The sequence below is a fragment of the Prionailurus bengalensis genome, chromosome C1 (assembly GCF_016509475.1).
Source record: "Prionailurus bengalensis isolate Pbe53 chromosome C1, Fcat_Pben_1.1_paternal_pri, whole genome shotgun sequence".
Classification (NCBI taxonomy): domain Eukaryota; kingdom Metazoa; phylum Chordata; class Mammalia; order Carnivora; family Felidae; genus Prionailurus; species Prionailurus bengalensis.
Window position 1 is genome coordinate 118,729,054 of NC_057345.1, and position 17,939 is coordinate 118,746,992.

The 17,939-nt window shown below is 37.3% G+C and overlaps 1 protein-coding gene across 3 annotated transcripts in view; it reads right to left on the reverse strand.

The window, feature by feature from the left end:
- EPB41L5 (erythrocyte membrane protein band 4.1 like 5) overlaps window positions 1-17,939 on the reverse strand; it is a 141,457-nt gene that overhangs the window by 29,955 nt on the left and 93,563 nt on the right. For all 3 annotated transcript variants that reach the window (XM_043576567.1, XM_043576566.1, XM_043576565.1), the window contains exons 17-18: window positions 9,084-9,247; window positions 6,131-6,228 (exon numbers count right to left, since the gene is read on the reverse strand). In XM_043576567.1, coding sequence (XP_043432502.1) covers window positions 6,131-6,228; window positions 9,084-9,247 — 262 coding nt within the window. The remainder of the gene's footprint in view (window positions 1-6,130; window positions 6,229-9,083; window positions 9,248-17,939) is intronic.

Here is a 17,939-nt window from a genome sequence, read left to right on the forward strand (position 1 = left end):
TGAAAAGCAAGGAATCAAATCTGCGTAACAACCTTACTCTTATTTATCAGACTTTTTCCTTATAACTTTCTCATAACTGGCTTCCCCTACATCTTTCAACTCTAGCTGAAGGTGGTATTCAAGCAGGAATTCTAAGCTGTCTCTGAGAGTTATTCATTTTTCCCTGGGTTAGGAAACTTGTTTTTCTCTTGTTACTCGGTCTTTTGTCACAGAGGTCTCAGCCAAGAACTCAAGAGGGTATGGGGAAAATTATTTACCAATTATTGCCAAGCAGGAAATATTTGCCTTTGCATTCATAAAAAGTATAATTTCTACTTACAAATTACATGATATGTAACAGCTCACTGATTTCTGGAGAAGTATGGCCGTTGCACAGCTAATGTCTGAAGACTGCCTCCATTCCCAAAGGGAAGTTACACTTATTCACATACCTTCTGTGTCCACTGCCCTGTGTCCAGGGCAGATGTAAAGAAAGTTAACTACTTGTAATCTGAGGGTTGATGGGGACGGGGGTTGGGAAGGTGGAAAAAATGTGAGATGGTCATTGAGGAAGGTACTTGCTGGGATGAGCAGTGGCTGTTGTATGTAAGTGATGAATCGTGGGAATCTACTCCTGAAGCTAAGACTATAATGTATACACTATATGTTAGCTAATAGGACAATAGATTATTATAAGAAAGAAGGGAAGAAAGAAAGAAAGAAAGAAAGAAAGAAAGAAAGAAAGAAAGAAAGAAAGAAAGAAAGAAAGAAAGAAAGAAAGAAAGAAAGAAAGAAAGAGAAAGAAAGAAAGAAAGAAAGAAAGAAAGAAAGAAAGAAAGAAAGAGAAAGAAAGGTAGGTAATGACTTGCAGAAGCAAGTGAAATGGTGTCACTTAGGTCAAGGATAAAAATGGAGATGATCAACATATGTACATGAAAGAAATCTGACAAGAATTTACAGTTATAAAAAAAAAAAGAATTTACAGTTCTCAGAAATCAGCAGAGAAAACCAGACAACTTCTAAATGCCAAGCTAGTTCACACCATCTCTGGACTTCCCTGTTCCCCTGAGTCAGCTATCCTGATCCAAATAAAACAGGACCACTAAGCAATCAATCAGCTGGGAAAAAAAAAAAACAAAAACAAAAACTTCTATATTTATCCCATAAACGATTTGTCTGCGTGAGCAACTCAGGACTCATTGCTCCTGCAGCCGTCAGGTCCCTGGCTTGCAGACTGAAACCTTAAAATAAACTCATTTTTCTGTTTTGTTTTATTCTGTGTGCCAAGTTTGGCTTTTGAGATAGTTCTTGGTTATACCTTTTTAAAGTCTGGATACAAGCAAATCAAAAGGGTAAAAATGCCAGATTATTCCAAATCATATATGGTGGCAACCTGTTGCAGATTAAATTTTTAACTATCAAGAGAAGAGGTCAGCAAAGTATAACTCACAGGTCAAATCTAGCCCACCACCTGCTTTTGTAAATAAAATTTACTGGAACACAGCCATGCTCATTCCTATGTGGTTGCTTTTGTGCTGCAACGCCAGAGTAGTTGTAACAGAGACAGTATGGTTGGCAAGACTAAAATACTTACTATCTGACCCTTCATGGAAATAGTCCACCAATTCCTAGTCAATAGAATACAGCTGTCATGCCCTACTTTTTTTTTTTTTTTTTCAACGTTTATTTATTTTTGGGACAGAGAGAGACAGAGCATGAACGGGGGAGGGGCAGAGAGAGAGGGAGACACAGATTCGGAAACAGGCTCCAGGCTCTGAGCCATCAGCCCAGAGCCTGACGCGGGGCTCGAACTCCCGGACCGCGAGATCGTGACCTGGCTGAAGTCGGATGCTTAACCGACTGCGCCACCCAGGCGCCCCTGTCATGCCCTACTTTTAATTCTTTTCCCAAAAAAGACCAGTTGCTAAAGGCCATGCATGTCTTTTTTTTTTTTTTCCTGATACTTTTCTTTTCAATTTTTTTTTTTTTTTATAATTTACATCCAAATTAGTTAGCATACAGTGCAACAGTGGTTTCAGGAGTGGATTCCTTAGTGCCCCTTACCCATTTACCCCATCCTCCCTCCACAACCCCTCCAATAACCCTCAGTTTGCTCTCCATGGGCCATGCATGTCTTAATTAGGCCACCTGTCCTCACTAATAAATGCAGTTTAACTTTTGTTACTTTAAGCATTTTTTGGGAAGATTTTATTTTTAAGTAATCTCTACACCTGACGTGGGGCTCGAATTCACAACTCTGAGATCAAGAGTTGCACACTCCACCAACTGAGCCAGACAGGCACCCCTTTTTAAGCACTTTTTTTGCTGACTGAAGAACAAGAAAAAAATGATTTCTAAAATGAAATCTGGAGATAAAGAAAATCTTGGAATTGCCTCAGGTAATTAAGAGGAGGAAAGTAACTTGAAAAATCTATAGATCTTGATCCAGCATAAGCCCTAAAGGACTTCAAACACATAGGTCAAGCACAGAAACTGTGAATAAATTTCTAAAAAGAGGAGGTACAAAAAAGAGGGAAGAACCCCAACAATGACACTTAATCACAGCATCTCAAGGTTGGACAGAATGATCAGTTCCTCCAACCACCAAAAGAGCCCATAATGTGGTTAATTTATCTTTGCCTGAGGAACTTCCCACATTGAAGAACGTGCTGCTTTCTTGGGAAATTACTGTTAGGAAATGATTCCTTCCTTCCTTCCTTCCTTCCTTCCTTCCTTCCTTCCTTCCTTCCTTCCTTCCTTTCCTTCCTCCCTCTCTCTTTCCCTTCCTCCCTTTCTTTTTTGTTAGAGATTTTATTTTTAAGTAATTTCTACATCCAATGTGGGGCTTGAACTCACAACCCCAAGATCAAGAGTCACACACCCCACTGAATGAGCCAACCAGGTACCCTACAAAATGTTTCTCATATCAAGGTGACACCTGCATACCTCTTACATACTCGCTGACCTCAACTCTTCTCGGAGGCTATTAAAACAGGTTACACTAATGCCTCTTTCACATAATACCTCTTCATATATCTAAAATGCCCTTCCTGGGGCACCTGATTGGTTCAGTTGGTTAAGCGTCCAACTTCAGCTCAGGTCATGATCCCAGTTTGTGAGTTCAAGCCTTGCATCAGGCTCTGTGCTGACAACTCACAGCCTGGAGCCTGCTTCGGATCCTGTGTCTCCCTCTTTCTCTGTCCCCTGCTTGCACTCTCTGTCTCTCAAAAATAAATAAACATTAAAAAAAAATTAAAAAATAATTTTTTTTAATGTTTATTTATTTTTGAGAGACAGAGAGAGGCAGAGTGCATATGGGGAAGGAATGCAGAGGGCAAAGTGAGAGGGAGACATAGAATCTGAAGCAGGTTCCAGGCTCTGAGCTGTCAGCACAGAGCCTGACATGGGGCTCCAACTCACGAATCGAGAGATCATGACGTGAGCCGAAGTCGGATGCTCAACCGACTGAGCCTCCCAGGCGCCCCCTGTCAATAAAAATTTTTTTAATAAAATGCTATTTCCTGAGACTACTGATCCTTAGTTGTAACTTAGCTTCAAGAGCTTTCACCATTTAGTTCCTTCTCTTCTCAAACTGCTTTAGTTTCCTAATCAGTTTTGAAGAGTGCTACCCAGAAATGACTATAATAATACTATGTTTGGACCTCCCTTTTTAAACCCTTTTGGTTAATATAACAGAGATGTTCTGCCAGTCACACTTCAAACCACATTTACATATTCCTAAAACACTTTTTTACACATGCTTGTGTTATATTCTACCTCTCTATCCTAATCCTGTATTTTCAGATTTATAACATATATTCTTATATATAGTGCATCATTCCAGCCTGTCAGTCTTCATGGATCCTGATATTGCCTTCCAAAAACTGTATTTCTTAGCTGTTTTCTTTCATCTTATTAGTTTATCTTACAGAAAGTAAACAATAAACACGTTTGTAGAACTGAATCAACAGTGTATCAGGATGTCAAGGGACTGCATCAATCCTGGGTAATGTAGGCCTCCCATGGCATGAGGTCCCTCTAAAATGGGTTCTCAATGGGGCGCCTGGGTGGCGCAGTCGGTTAAGCTTCCGACTTCAGCCAGGTCACGATCTCGCGGTCCGGGAGTTCGAGCCCGCGTCAGGCTCTGGGCTGATGGCTCAGACCCTGGAGCCTGTTTCCGATTCTGTGTCTCCCTCTTTCTCTGCCCCTCCCCCGTTCATGCTCTGTCTCTCTCTGTCCCACAAATAAATAAACGTTTAAAAAAAAAATTAAAAAAAAAAAAAAATAAATAAATAAAATAAAATGGGTTCTCAAGACATGAGTTTGAAGTCAATTCTGCTGCCAGTAGTGCTAGTCTGAGCCTAACATTCTGTCACTGGCTTACAGCTTCTCAGTTCCACAATTCTTAGAGCTAATCATCCAAAATTGGTACTTTGCTTTACCATGATGTATTTTATTTACAGGTTTTTCATTCTAAGATTACTTTAATTAGTAAAGCTTATATCAAGATTAATTTGCATTCCCTAAGCAAACGTGATCTACTGATGATAAAGGTAGAGAAATCAGACTGGATTAAAAATGTATCATATATATAAAACAGGAGTCAAACTTGTATACACCACTCTAGTTATAAAGAGGTCTCTTATTTTTTTTTAATACAACACTGAGTTCTTTCTTGTTATTCCTGCCTGGCATTGATTAATCTCACTAAATATTAGCTATCATTTTTCTAGCTATGTGAACCCCAGAATGTTCCTCTACGGCAGCTACTGTCCTTTACCTAACCTACTCTTACACTCCCTTTCCTATCCTGAACCCACACTCCTGTTCGTTCTTCAAGTCTTCAAGATTAATTTAACAGATTCTCTGCTTTGGAGGCTCAGTGATATTATAACAAGACATGCAGGGAATTTTACAAAAGAAACACATTGCTATTCAGTGGATTTGCATGAACTCCCTTCCAGTGTAACAATCATTCCTCTTCTCCCACCCTATGCCCAGCAAGATTCATCATTCTCCTTCAGGTTCATTCTAGTCCTTCATTAAATTCTTCTCAAATTAATTGCTAACCATCTAAAGCTTTCATCTAGAGCTTTCAATTAACCCTCTGTCTTTGACCCTGCATTCCCCTACCTATAGAGATAGTAAAAGCAACGGACGATATGAAAGCAAACAGATCAATATAATTGAAAAATACTGAGGGGTCAAGAAAATGAAAGCCTTTCTGGAATTTAATCAGCTTGTAAAAGACATTCCTAAGCAAAAACAGAAAAAGGAAAAAGAAAACCAAGTTGGATTCAAAAAGATAGCTTGAACAATGATAAGAAAGAAGAAAATCACTCTCTCTGTTATACTGGTCTCTGAAGAAATTCCAGCTAGTTATCCAAGGATGAAAGAACACTACAAATCAGCTGGTCCCTTTTCCTCTTTAAAACCAAAACAAAGTTAATTCAACAGATCCTTGTTATCTGTTGTCTATATATGGAAAAAAGGGTGTCTCCAGATCATTATCTAAAATTTACTCTTCCATTTAGTAGGGACACCTAGTAGCTGACACAGTAAATTATTTTTACCTCATCTGATCTATTTTTAATTATCTCTATAAGTTATTTAAGAAAATTTTTAAATTACACTCAATGAACTAAAGTTTAATATGTTAAATTGGGATGCACCCCCCACCTCACACCTAAAACTCCAAGGGCACAGGGTGGTAAAAGTTATGAAGGACAAAGCTGAAGCATCTCAAGTTCCATTCTCTTCCTTGTTTATAGGACAGAGCAGCTCCCGTTTGAACAAATCCTTCTGTGATTTTGAAAGGCTTTCAACTGGTTCTTCAACTATAGCACAACCCATTGAATAGAATTAGAAAGAGGATGGGCTGAATCAAAAGAACAAGTTTAAAGCAACCACAACACTTTGCATGTGTGTTTAAAAACACTCAGGAGATGACTTTACAGTTCCTATCATGGCCCAAGTTTCTTCCTTTCCTCCAGAACATACATGAACTGTGCTTTTTAAAGAGATCTACTGTAAGAAGTCCACACACACACATTCCCCAGCGAAAGAAGAGAGAAAGCATCAGCTTTGGAAAGCAGGGATTTCCAGAAGGTCTGAAGATGTGTACAGGTGTATGAGGGAGAAATCTGAATACCTGGTTGTTGATGTTGACATCAACGCTGGGACGGGAGGACAGCAATAGACTGCTTTCCAACTCAAGGTGTCTGAGCTTCTCTGAGGCATCTTTTAATGCTGGGAAGAAATGGCAACATGGCCCCTTAGTCTATCAATCTGTCACAGCTGTATGAGATAATACACTTAAGTTTTTTTCCCCAATACCAGTTACCAAAAATTAAATGTAATAATCCAGATGACCACAGAATAAATACATTTTCTTTCTAGAACCAGGTAACTATTAATTTAAAAGTTAACCCAAACAGGGGCGCCTGGGTAGCTCAGTCAGTTAAGCATCCAACTTTGGCTCAGGTCATGATCTTGTAGTTTGTGGGTTCAAGCCCCGCCCTCATCGGGCTCTGTGGTGACAGCTCAGAGTCTGGAGCCCACTTCGGATTCTGTGTCTCCTTCTCTCTCTGCCTCTCCCCCGCTCGTGCTCTGTCTTAAAAATGAACATTAAAAAAAAAAAAAAAAAGAGCGTGTTGGGGAGCCTGGGTGGCTCCGTCGGTTAAGCATCCAACTTCGGCTCAGGTCATGATCTCATGGTTCGTGGGTTCAAGCCCCGTGTTAGGCCCTGTGCTAACAGCTCGGAGCCTGGAGCCTGCTTTAGATTCTGTGTTTCCCTCTCTCTCTGCCCCACCCCCGTTCATGCTCTGTCTCTCTCTGTCCCAAAAATAAATAAACGTTGAAAAAAAAAATTTAAAAAAAAATTATGTATTGATAACGCAGGTGCAATGCAGGAAAAGCCTTTTGTCTCTCTTATGTTCCACCTAGCTGCAAAACACATTACAAATAAAGTTCTCTAACCACTGAAAAGATAATATATTAAACACAATTCACCTTTAAACGAACTCTATTTAAATTAGCCACTCTGTAATAATCTTATTTTGCAGGGACTAATCAGGTATGAGTTTGAATTTGCACACAGTCTCGTGATAAAGCAAGCTGTTGAATGCCTAGTAATTTTTTTTTTTAATTTTAACATTTACTTATTTTTGAGAGACAGAGAGAGGCAGAGCATGAGCAGGGGAGGGACAGAGAGACAGAGATACAGAATCTGAAGCAGGCTCCAGGCTCTGAGCTGTTTGTTAGCACAGAACCCAGTGCGGGCTTGAACTCACGAACTGCAAGACCATGACCTGAGCTGAAGTCGGATGCTCAACCAACTAAGCCACCCAGGTGCCCCATGCCTAGTAATTTCTATTTAATTAGGTAGAAGGGAGGGAAAAACTATGAAATCATTTTCTCCTCCTCAAAGGGATCTTATAAAGTGTCCATTCATTAACTCAGTGGATCCCTCCCATGGCTATACATTAAAACCAGATAGGGAGCTTTTAAGGAATACTGATTCCCAGAGCTGATCCTAGTACGATGATAACAGAATTTCCAGAGATAGTTTTCCAGTACTGGCAGTTCTTAAAACTTTTCCAGTAATTTTAACGTACAAAATCACAAATTCAACACTGATCTTCCCCAAATCCTCCATTTTTGTTTATGTACTTTAATTGCCATCTCCTGGTTTTCTTAACGCTTCTTTATGCGATACTAAATTTTAAACATGATGATGTGAGACCACAAATACTTTAGCTTATGCTGATAACTTAATACCCCCCAAATTGGGTTCTGGGGGGGGGGGGTCTGGCTGAAATAAAGCTTCTTGTGCTACTTCTGTTTGTCTGAGGAACATCCTAAAATTACAGCATAAGATGTTTTTAAAAAAGTTACCATGTATAGCTACTTACCTATGCGAATCAGGATTTTGATATTATAGCCAAAAGAAAATACAGAATAAATTGGATACCAAGATTATAAAACCTTAATTCCTAATATCAAAACACTCTATTTTCATTGAGTGACTCTGAACACGTTATAAATGTAAACTCAGTAAGTCTTATTAATGAAACCCCCATGCTACACAAGAATTTCTTCTGTCACAACTTCAACATCATTTAAGCTCTGTTTGAATACCTTCTGTAATGAGGGGCTCACTTCCTGTTAGGTATCTTAACTTTTAAAAAGTTAAGCAGCACTTTTCCTGGATTATTTATTTTTGTGGGTCTGGAACAACAGTCCTCATTAATAACAAAATACTTCCTAGGAGCTAATGGAATGTCCGAACATCTATTAAATCCTGTGTTATAGGAAATCTTTAAGGAAATTTTCTCTTAATTTCCACTTAAGAAACAAAGTAAAAAAAGCAAGTTTGAGAATTCATGAATGCTTAGGGTTCCTGGGTGACTCAGTCGGTTAAGGTGCTGACTTCAGCTCAGGTCATGATCTCTCAGTTCACGAGTTCAAATCCTGCGTCAAGCTCTGTGCTGGCAGCTCAGAGTCTGGAGCCTGCTTTGGATTCTGTGTCTCCCTCTCTCTCTGTCCGCCTCCACCACCTCCCCTCCCCCCCCCCCCCCGCTTGTGCTGTCTCTCTCTCCAAAGATTAATAAACATTAAAAAGAAAAAAGAAAATTCATGAATGTTTAATGACTTATAAATGACACAAATGTTTAATTTTTTTTTAATGTTTTTATTTATTTTTGAGAAGAGAGGCAGAGCATGAGCAGGGGAGGGGCAGAGAGAGAGGGAGACACAGAATCCGAAGCAGGCTCCAGGCTCTGCACTGTCAGCACCGAGCCCAACGCGGGGCTCGATCTCACGGACTGTGAGATCATGACCTGAGCCGAAGTTGGACACTCAACCGACTGAGCCACCCAGGCGCCCCAAATGACACAAATGTTTAACTGTCCCAATTATGTAATCTTAACAATTTCAATGGACCCTTAAGCCAAAAACAGGCAAGAAGGCACAACTATTCTTCCTTAAATTTTAAAATTCAACTATTGCATAAAACATTCTTAAAGGAACTGATTTAAATAGCTCACTTCAAAGGGATGTAAAATAAAAAGTTGTCCTTGATGTTATACAGAACATTTACTTACTCTCGCACTCCTCTTTAGGTTCCTCTAATCCAGTTTGCCCGGTGACTGTGTTAACTTCATCTGGCACTTGGGGTGTTTCCAGAGTGTCAGGTGCCCCAATTAGATCATCAATGGTTGTTTCCATTAAGTCTGGACTATCTAGCAAATCAATATTCAGAGGCAAGCTGTAAGGGTGAAAGAGAACTAACTTAGATCAAGAAATTTATCATGAGGGGCGCCTGGGTGGCGCAGTCGGTTAAGCGTCCGACTTCAGCCAGGTCACGATCTCGCGGTCCGTGAGTTCGAGCCCCACGTCAGGCTCTGGGCTGATGGCTCAGAGCCTGGAGCCTGTTTCCGATTCTGTGTCTCCCTCTCTCTCTGCCCCTCCCCTGTTCATGCTCTGTCTCTCTCTGTCCCAAAAATAAATAAACGTTGAAAAAAAAAAAAAAAGAAATTTATCATGAATTTAAATACTAACAAAAATATCCTATGAAAACAAATCCATGTAAGAGTTCATATCCCAACTGATTTAGTCATCTGTCAAAACCTTTTGGGCAGACTTCTCTTCCAGCCAAAAATGGCATAAAAGGGACTAGATTTAGCAACCCCCCTCCCCATACCTCAAAATAACTGAAGGAGAAGAAAAGAAACTATTTTTAAGATATTTCGGCATCAGATAACACAGGCGATTTGGAAAACAAAGATGGTAAACTCTATGACGGCCTTGAGAGAATTCCCATGCAGTGGTGCAGAGGTGAAATGAGACTGGGCATGGAGGACCTAAGCTGAGAAGACGAGGCTCACTCTGGGCTACAGGGCCTACTTCCACAGACTGTAAAACACATAATTCACAGGGTACGGAATACTCAGAAAGGTCTTGCCTCAGTAGTGAAGAATAATTAACCCACACTGGGCATGGCAATGGACCCACCTAACATATCATAAAAATAAGACCTGAAATGCTCATATTGTTTCTAAGTTAACAATTGCATCCCAAAATAAAGCTCAAAAAGATTTACAAGAATATAAAATTATCTAGCATCCAACAAAGTAAATTTCACAATATCAGGCATCCACTGAAAGATTACCAAAAAAAAAAAAAAAAATTGCAAATTTAACAGAATAGTTAATCAATAGAAATTAATGTTAGAATTCGCAGAGAAAGACATTAAAACAGTTATTGTAACTACTCTATGTTCATAAAGTTAAGCAGAGACCTAGAAAATATAAAAGACTCAAATCAAACTTCTTGAGATAACGGAGATGAAAAATATATTGAATGGGATTGACAAGAGATTTCAAATTAGAAAAGGCACTGAATTTGAAAGCACTGCAAGAGAAATTATAAAAAATGGAAAACACAGAGAAAAAAGAATCCCTCCAAAATGAAAAGAATATCAGTTAGTTGTGGGACAAGCAGTGTACTTTATGAATAATTGGAGTCCCAAAGTGGGAGCTGTTAAAGAAATAACAGCTGAAGTCTTTCTAAATTTGATGAAAACTGTAAACCCACAGATCTAAGAATCTCAACAAACCCTGAACACAAGCAATATAAAGAAAACTATACCAGAGCATGTTATAATCAAACTACTTAAAACCAATGATAAAAAGAAAATCTTAAAAGCAGACTAAGCCATTATGTGGTCAGAGGCATAAAGATAAAGATGAAAGCAGATTTCTCATCAGAAACAATGCAAACTAGAGGGCAGAAGGGGAACATACTGAAATCACTGAAAGAGGAAAAAAAAAAAAACCTACCAACCCAAATTTTACATCCAGCATAAAAAGCTTTAAAAAGCAAAGGAAAAGTTAGGCATATACCAAAGAAAAACAAAAACATACGTCCACACAAAAATTGTACACAAATGTTCAGAGCAGCGTTATTCCTAACCGCCAAAAAAAAGTGGAAACAACTAAATGCCCGTCAACTGAAGAATGGATAAATAAGATGTAATACAGCCACAGAATGAATACTAATCAGCAATACAAAGGTGTGAAGTACTGATCGATGGTACAACACGATGACCCTTGAAAACCTGATGTTAAGGGGAAAAATTCAGACACAAAATACCATCTACGGTAGAAGTCCACTTATATGAAATGTCTAGAATAGGCATATCCATAAAGATAGAAAACAGATATGTGGTGGTCAAGGGATGAAGGAGGGATCAGGGAGGAATGCAGACTCACTGCTGTGGTGTAAGGCATGAAATTAAGATTCAATATTAACTGCTGCCTTGACACATTGGGCCTCACAGGGCTCCAAATGCCTAACCATGAGTTCCCCTACTCTTAACCAGATATGTGCCCCACCCCATCCTGTGGAAAAGTTGCTTGGGCACCTGGCTGGCTCACTTGGCAGAGCATGTAACTCTTGATCTCAGGGTTTGAGTTCAAGCCCCATGTTGAATATAAAGATTACTTCAAATAAAATCTAAGAAAGAAAAGAAAGAAAAGAAAGAAAAGAAAGAAAGAAAGAAAGTAAGAAAGAAAGAAAAAGAAAGATAGTTCCCCAGGCAGCTGTACTAGCTGCATTCTACTTGGTTTTTAACTTAATGAGTTTTACTTCCCTGCCAGCCTATGAAATTATTTGAACAAGTAATCACATCTTCTAGTGGGAACCAGGGGTCACCTCATCCTCATGTTACTACAAAGGCTGCCTCCCACAGCCCATGTTTGTTCACTTTGATCCCAAGTACAACACCCATGTGGCCCTGTATGTTGTGAGGTTTTCCCCTCAGTTGAGCTGTGAGTATATGTAACTAATACATTGCTATCTCATCTGTCCCATGTTGGATGTTGTATGCTCAGTCATCTTGTGGTATTTAGGGTAGGGGATCTCTCCCAAACATGAGAGTGAATAGGAACTGATCAGAACAACTGCTAAAGGGTATGGGGTTTCTTTTAGGGGGACAAAAACGTCCCAAAATAAAACTGATAAAGGCTATAAAATCCTACGAACGTATTAAAAACACTATTTTTTTTAAAGAAAGATTTTCTTTTTTGTGTGTTTATTTTGAGAGAGAGAGAGAGAGAGAGAGAGAGAGAGCGAGCGTGCAAACATGCACATGAGAGAGAATTGAGCAGGAGAGGGCCAGAAAGAAAGGGAGAGAGGGAATCCCAAGCAGTCTCAGCACGGAGCTCTGTGTTGAGCTGGATGCAGGGCTCAATCTCACAATCATGAGATCCTGACCTGAGCCAAGATCAAGAGTCGGATACTTAACCAACAGAGCCATTCAGATGCCCTTGAATGTTCACTTTAAATGGGTGAATGGTATAGTATGTGAATTATAACTTAATAAAGCGGTTAAAAAAAAAAGTCAAAGTAAAAACACCATATTCACACAAAAAAATTCATGACCAAAAGACCTGCACTAAAAGAACATTAAAGGAAGACCTATAGGCAGAAAATGAAAAATGTATTATGGAATTTATAATATACATAATAGTAAAATGCTTGACAAATGATAATAAAAAGCCTAGGGGACAGAAATACAAGTACCCTACCTATAGTAAGGTTCTTATGGTATAATATCCCTTAAATGTAGACTGGTAAGTTGTATATGCTAAAGCAACCATTATGGTAAAAACAACACAAAACAAAGACACAAAGAATTACAGCTAAGAACTGAAGGAAAGACATAAATAAAAATTTTTAAAAATACCTGATTATGAAAAAAGAAGGCAGAAAGAAGGAACAAGAAACATGGGACAAACAAAATAAATAACAAAGATGACAGACTCAAACTTAATCACAGCAATAATCACAATACATGTAAATGACCTAACACACTAATTTTTAAATGCAGAGATTGTCAGTTAAGATTAAAAAGTGAAATCCAATTTTAGATTGGATACTGCCAACCTAAAAATTTTAGATTTAGATTTAGATACTGCCTATCTAAACAATTTAAATATAAACAAAGAGATTAAAAATAAAGATAGAAGATATATATCAAGCTAACACTAGTCACAAGAAAGTCTGACTGAATATACTGATATCAGAGTATACAGTTCAGAACAAAGAAGAGTGAGTACCTAAAATGAAGATGATCACTTTATCAGGATAAAGGAGTCATTTAGTCAAGAGAACGATACTAAATATTTATGAACTTAATGACAGAGCTTCAAAATATATGAAGTCAAAACTGAAAGAACTACAAAGAGTAATGCACAGATCAATAATTATGACTGGAGATTTCAATACCCCCTTTTCAATAACTGATAGAACAACCAGTTAGAAAATCAGCAAGGTAGACTTGAACAACACTAACCACAACTTTACCTAATTGACATTTATAGAATACTACACTCAAAACACCAAAATACACATTTTTCTTAAGTGCGCATAGAATAACCAGTAAGAGGGATGCCTGGGAGGCACAGTCAATTTAGCATCATGTCCTCGTGGTTCGTGAGTTTAAGCCCCACGTCGGGCTCTATGCTGACAGCTTGGACCCGAAACCTGCTTTGGATTCTGTGTCTCCCTCTCTCTCTGTCCCTCTTCCATTCATTCATTCACTCTCTCTCTCTCTCAAAAATAAACATAAAAAAAAAAAATTACCACTAAAGCCATAAAACAAGACTCAATAAATTCAAAAGGATTCAAGTCATATTAAATATGTGTGTTCTTTGACCAGAACAGAATTAAATTAGAAATCCAAAACAGAAAGATCCTTGGGAAATCTTCAAATATTTGGAAACCATTTAAGGAACTTCTAAATAACCAATGGCTCAAAAAAAAAAACCAAAAAGAAAATCAGAAAAGTATCTTGAACTAAATAAAAATGGAAGCATACCATATTCAAATGTGTAGGATACCACTAAAGTAGTACTTAAAGGAATATTTAAAGGACTAAATATCTATATAAAAGAAGAAAGTTCTCAAATCAGTGACCTAAGCTTATACTTTAATGAACTGCAAAGAGAAGAACAAATTAAATGCAAAGTAAGAGGAGGGTAGAAAATAATAAAGATCAAATGGAGAAAACAATAGAGAAAATGAATTCAACCAAGAGCTAGTTCTTTGAGAAGCTCAACAGAATTGTTAACTTTTAGCTAAAGGGATAAGGAAAAAAAGAATACGTATTTACCAATATCATGAATGAGAAGGGTGACATCACTATAGATCCTACAGATATTAAAATGGTAGAAGAGGGGTGCCTGGCTGGCTCAGTCAGTGGAGCATGTGGCTCTTGATCGTGGAGTTGTGAATTACAGTCCCCCATTGGCCACAGATCTTAACTTTAAAAATATATATACATAATAAAATGGTATAAGGGAACATTATGAACTTTATGCCAATAAGTTCAACAACTCAGATGATATGAAAAAACTCCTTGAAAGACAGAAACTACCAAAGTGCACTCCAGAAGAAACAGAAAAATCTGAATAGACACATATAAGTAAAGAAATTGAATTAGTAATTAAAAACCTCACAAAGAAAAAAATCAGGCCCAAATGACTTCACTGGTAAATTCTACTAAATATTTAAAAGAAGACATAATGCCAATCTTCAACAAACTATTTCAGAAATAGAGGAGGAGGCAGTATTCTGTGACTCACTCTATGAAGCCATTACTACCCTGATACTGAGCCATACCAAAGACATAACAAGAAATTAAGCAAGAGATCAAAAGGATTGGCCACCATCACCAAGTGGGATTTACCCAAAGTATGCAAACTTGGCTTAACATTCTAAAATCAATTAAGGTAATATACCATATTAACAGAAGAAAACCATACGATCACCTCAATAGATGCAGAAAAAGCATTTGACAAAATTCAATACGATTCATGGTAAAAAAAAAAAAAAAAAACTCTTAAACTGGGAATGGATAAGAATATCCTTAATCTGATAAGGATATTTACAAAATACCAAGAGCTAACATCACATTTAATGATGAATGAATGAATGCTTTCTCCTGTAAAAATGAAGTAAGACAAGGCTGTCCATTGTTGCCACTGCTATTCAACACCATACTACAGGTTCTAGCTAATGTAGTACGGGGGGGAGAAAAAAGGAAAAGGACAGAAAAATAAACCAAGGACACCCATAATGGAAAGGAAGAAGTAAAAAGAAGGAGGTTTTTACAGGTAGATCATAGAATCCTATTTGTCTTCGAATTCTATTTGTCCTCAAATCCTAGAAAGTAATAAATGAGTTCAGCAAAGTTGCCAGATACAAAATCAACATACAAAATCAAGTATACCTATATACTAAGCAATGAACAACAGGAAATTGAAATTAAAACTCTATTCATAATATAAAGAATAAAAACTTAGGAATAAACTTAATAAAGGACAGGCAGAACATGTACACTTAAAGAATTTACACGTAAATTAACGGTGATCTAAGTAAATGAAAAGACATTTCATACTCAGAGATCAGGACATTTACTATTGTCAATATTGGAACACTTAATATTGGCAAATCTTTCCAAACTAATCTACAAATTTAATGCATTCACTGTCTAATTCCAGCAGGGTTTTTTTGTAGAAATTGAAAAGCCAATCCTAAAATTTGTATGAAAGTTCGAAGCTAGAATAGCCAAAACCATTTTGAAAAAAAATAACAAAAGTTGGGAGTATATACACCATCTGATTTTAAAACTTACTGTAAGTCACAATAATGAAGACAGTATGGTACTGACACAAAGACAGACATGTAAATCAAGAAACAGTTCAGAATTTCTTACATTTATGGTTTTTATCAACACAAATCAATGGAAAAAAGAAGAATATTTTCCAAAAAAAAGGTGCCAAGATAACTAGATATACATGCAAATACATGAAGTTAGACCTTTCCCTTACACGATACATAAAAATTAAATTAAAATGGATGACAGACTTAAGCATTAGGAGCTAAAACTGTAAATATTTGAAGAAAACACAGGGGAAAAGTATCTGTGACTTTGGATTGGCAAAACGTTCTTATTAGGATAGGACACCAAAGTACAATGTATAGAATAAAAATTTGATAAACTGAACTTTATCATAATAAAATGTTTGAGTTTCAAAAGACACTATGAAAATGAAAAGAGAAGGCACAGATTAGGAGAAAATTGTTGCAAATCATGTATCTGATAAGGGACAAATATACAAAATATACAAAGAACTCTTAATAATAAAAAGACAAATAAACCATATAAAAATGGGCAAAAGGTTGAACAGACATTTCTCCAGAGACAATATATAAATAGCTGATAAGTGCATGAAAAGATGCTCAGTATCACAAGCCCTCAGAAAAATGCTAATGAAAACCACGATGAGATACCACTATTCATTCACTCAGTACAGTAGATATAATCAAAAAGACAAAATAACTATCAGGATGTCGAGACACTGGAACCCTCATTCATTTCCACTCTAGAAAACAGTTTGCCAACCCTTGAGAAGTTAAAATGTAAATTTACCATACAACCTAGCAATTTTCCTCCTAGAAGTCTATACAAGAGAAATGATACCTTATTGCATGCACAAATACATTTACAGAAACATTCATAACATTACTCATAGTAGCCCAAACGTAAAAACAATCCAAATTCCCACCAACTGGTGAAGAGACAGACAAAATGTGTATATCCATACAATGGACTATTAGTCGGCAGTTAAAAAGAACAGACTAGGATCATGAACCTCAAAAACATTATGCTAGGTGAAAAAAGCCAGACATACACCCCTGCATAATGTGTAATTCCATTTATATAAAGTGTCTAGAAAGGGCAATTATAGAAACTGAAAATAGATAAGTGGTTGCCTGGGGGAGGGGAGGGCAGAAGCATTACTTAAGTTTAAACCAGCACAAGAGAACTTTTTGGGATGATGAAAACATTTTAAAACAGATTGTGGTGATGAATGTACAGTTCTATACATTTCTAAAGATGGAATTGTACACTTACAATAAATGAATTTTATAAGTAAAAATGTCCTAAAAAAACAAAAAAAAACCCACCTTAGCCAAACTCAGAATTTAGAAATTATTGGGGTGCCTGGGTGGCTCAGTCGGTTGAGCATCTGACTCCTGATTTCAGCTTAGATCATGATCTCAGGGTCATGGGATTGTGTTGGGCTCTGTGTTGAGCAGGGAGCCTGCTTAAGATTCTCTCTCTCTCCCCCCACCCTGCCCCTCTCCCCCACTCGTGCTCTCTAAAATAAAAAAATCATAATAGAATACAATTTAAAAAAGAAATTTAGAAATTATTTAGTTCAGCCAAGCTGCAAGACACAAGATCAATATATAAAAATCAACTGTATATCCGTACACTAGCAATGAACAAGAAACTAAAATGAAACAACTTCATTTAGAGATTCAACGTATTCTAAATGTTTTGTTTATTTTATTATTATTATTATTATTTTTTAAAGAACCAGAGACTGTCAACCCAAATCATCTGCTGTGGAAAGTTCAAAGCTGTAGATCATTTTGTTGATCTAATACTGAGTTAGTGGAAAGGAAAGAATTGCCATTGTTTAGAAGGTTCCATGCTTTCCTAGAAAAATGAAGGCCACATTTCACTTACATACCTAGTGTCTAGGAGCCAAGTAAGAAAAAATTCTTTCAAAAACTGTAAAAAGAGGTAGTAAGAACAAAGAGAATTTCTGCACAAGAGACCTGTATCCTAGAGTCTTATCTCTGCAACCACCCAGGAGTACAGCTTTGGACAAATCACTTTATCTTGGTTTTCAAAATGTGTTCTACAGAGCCCAAAGGATTCCACAGATATATATAAGTGACTTATCTATGGGTAAGGAAAAAGTGGTGTTTTGATCTCCCCACAGTGATTTTAAGGACTTTTATTTAGAATTCCCAAGTAAATTTAATTCAAATGATTTCTTGGCTAAAAACTCATTTAGAAACCACTGGAGTAAAGGCAT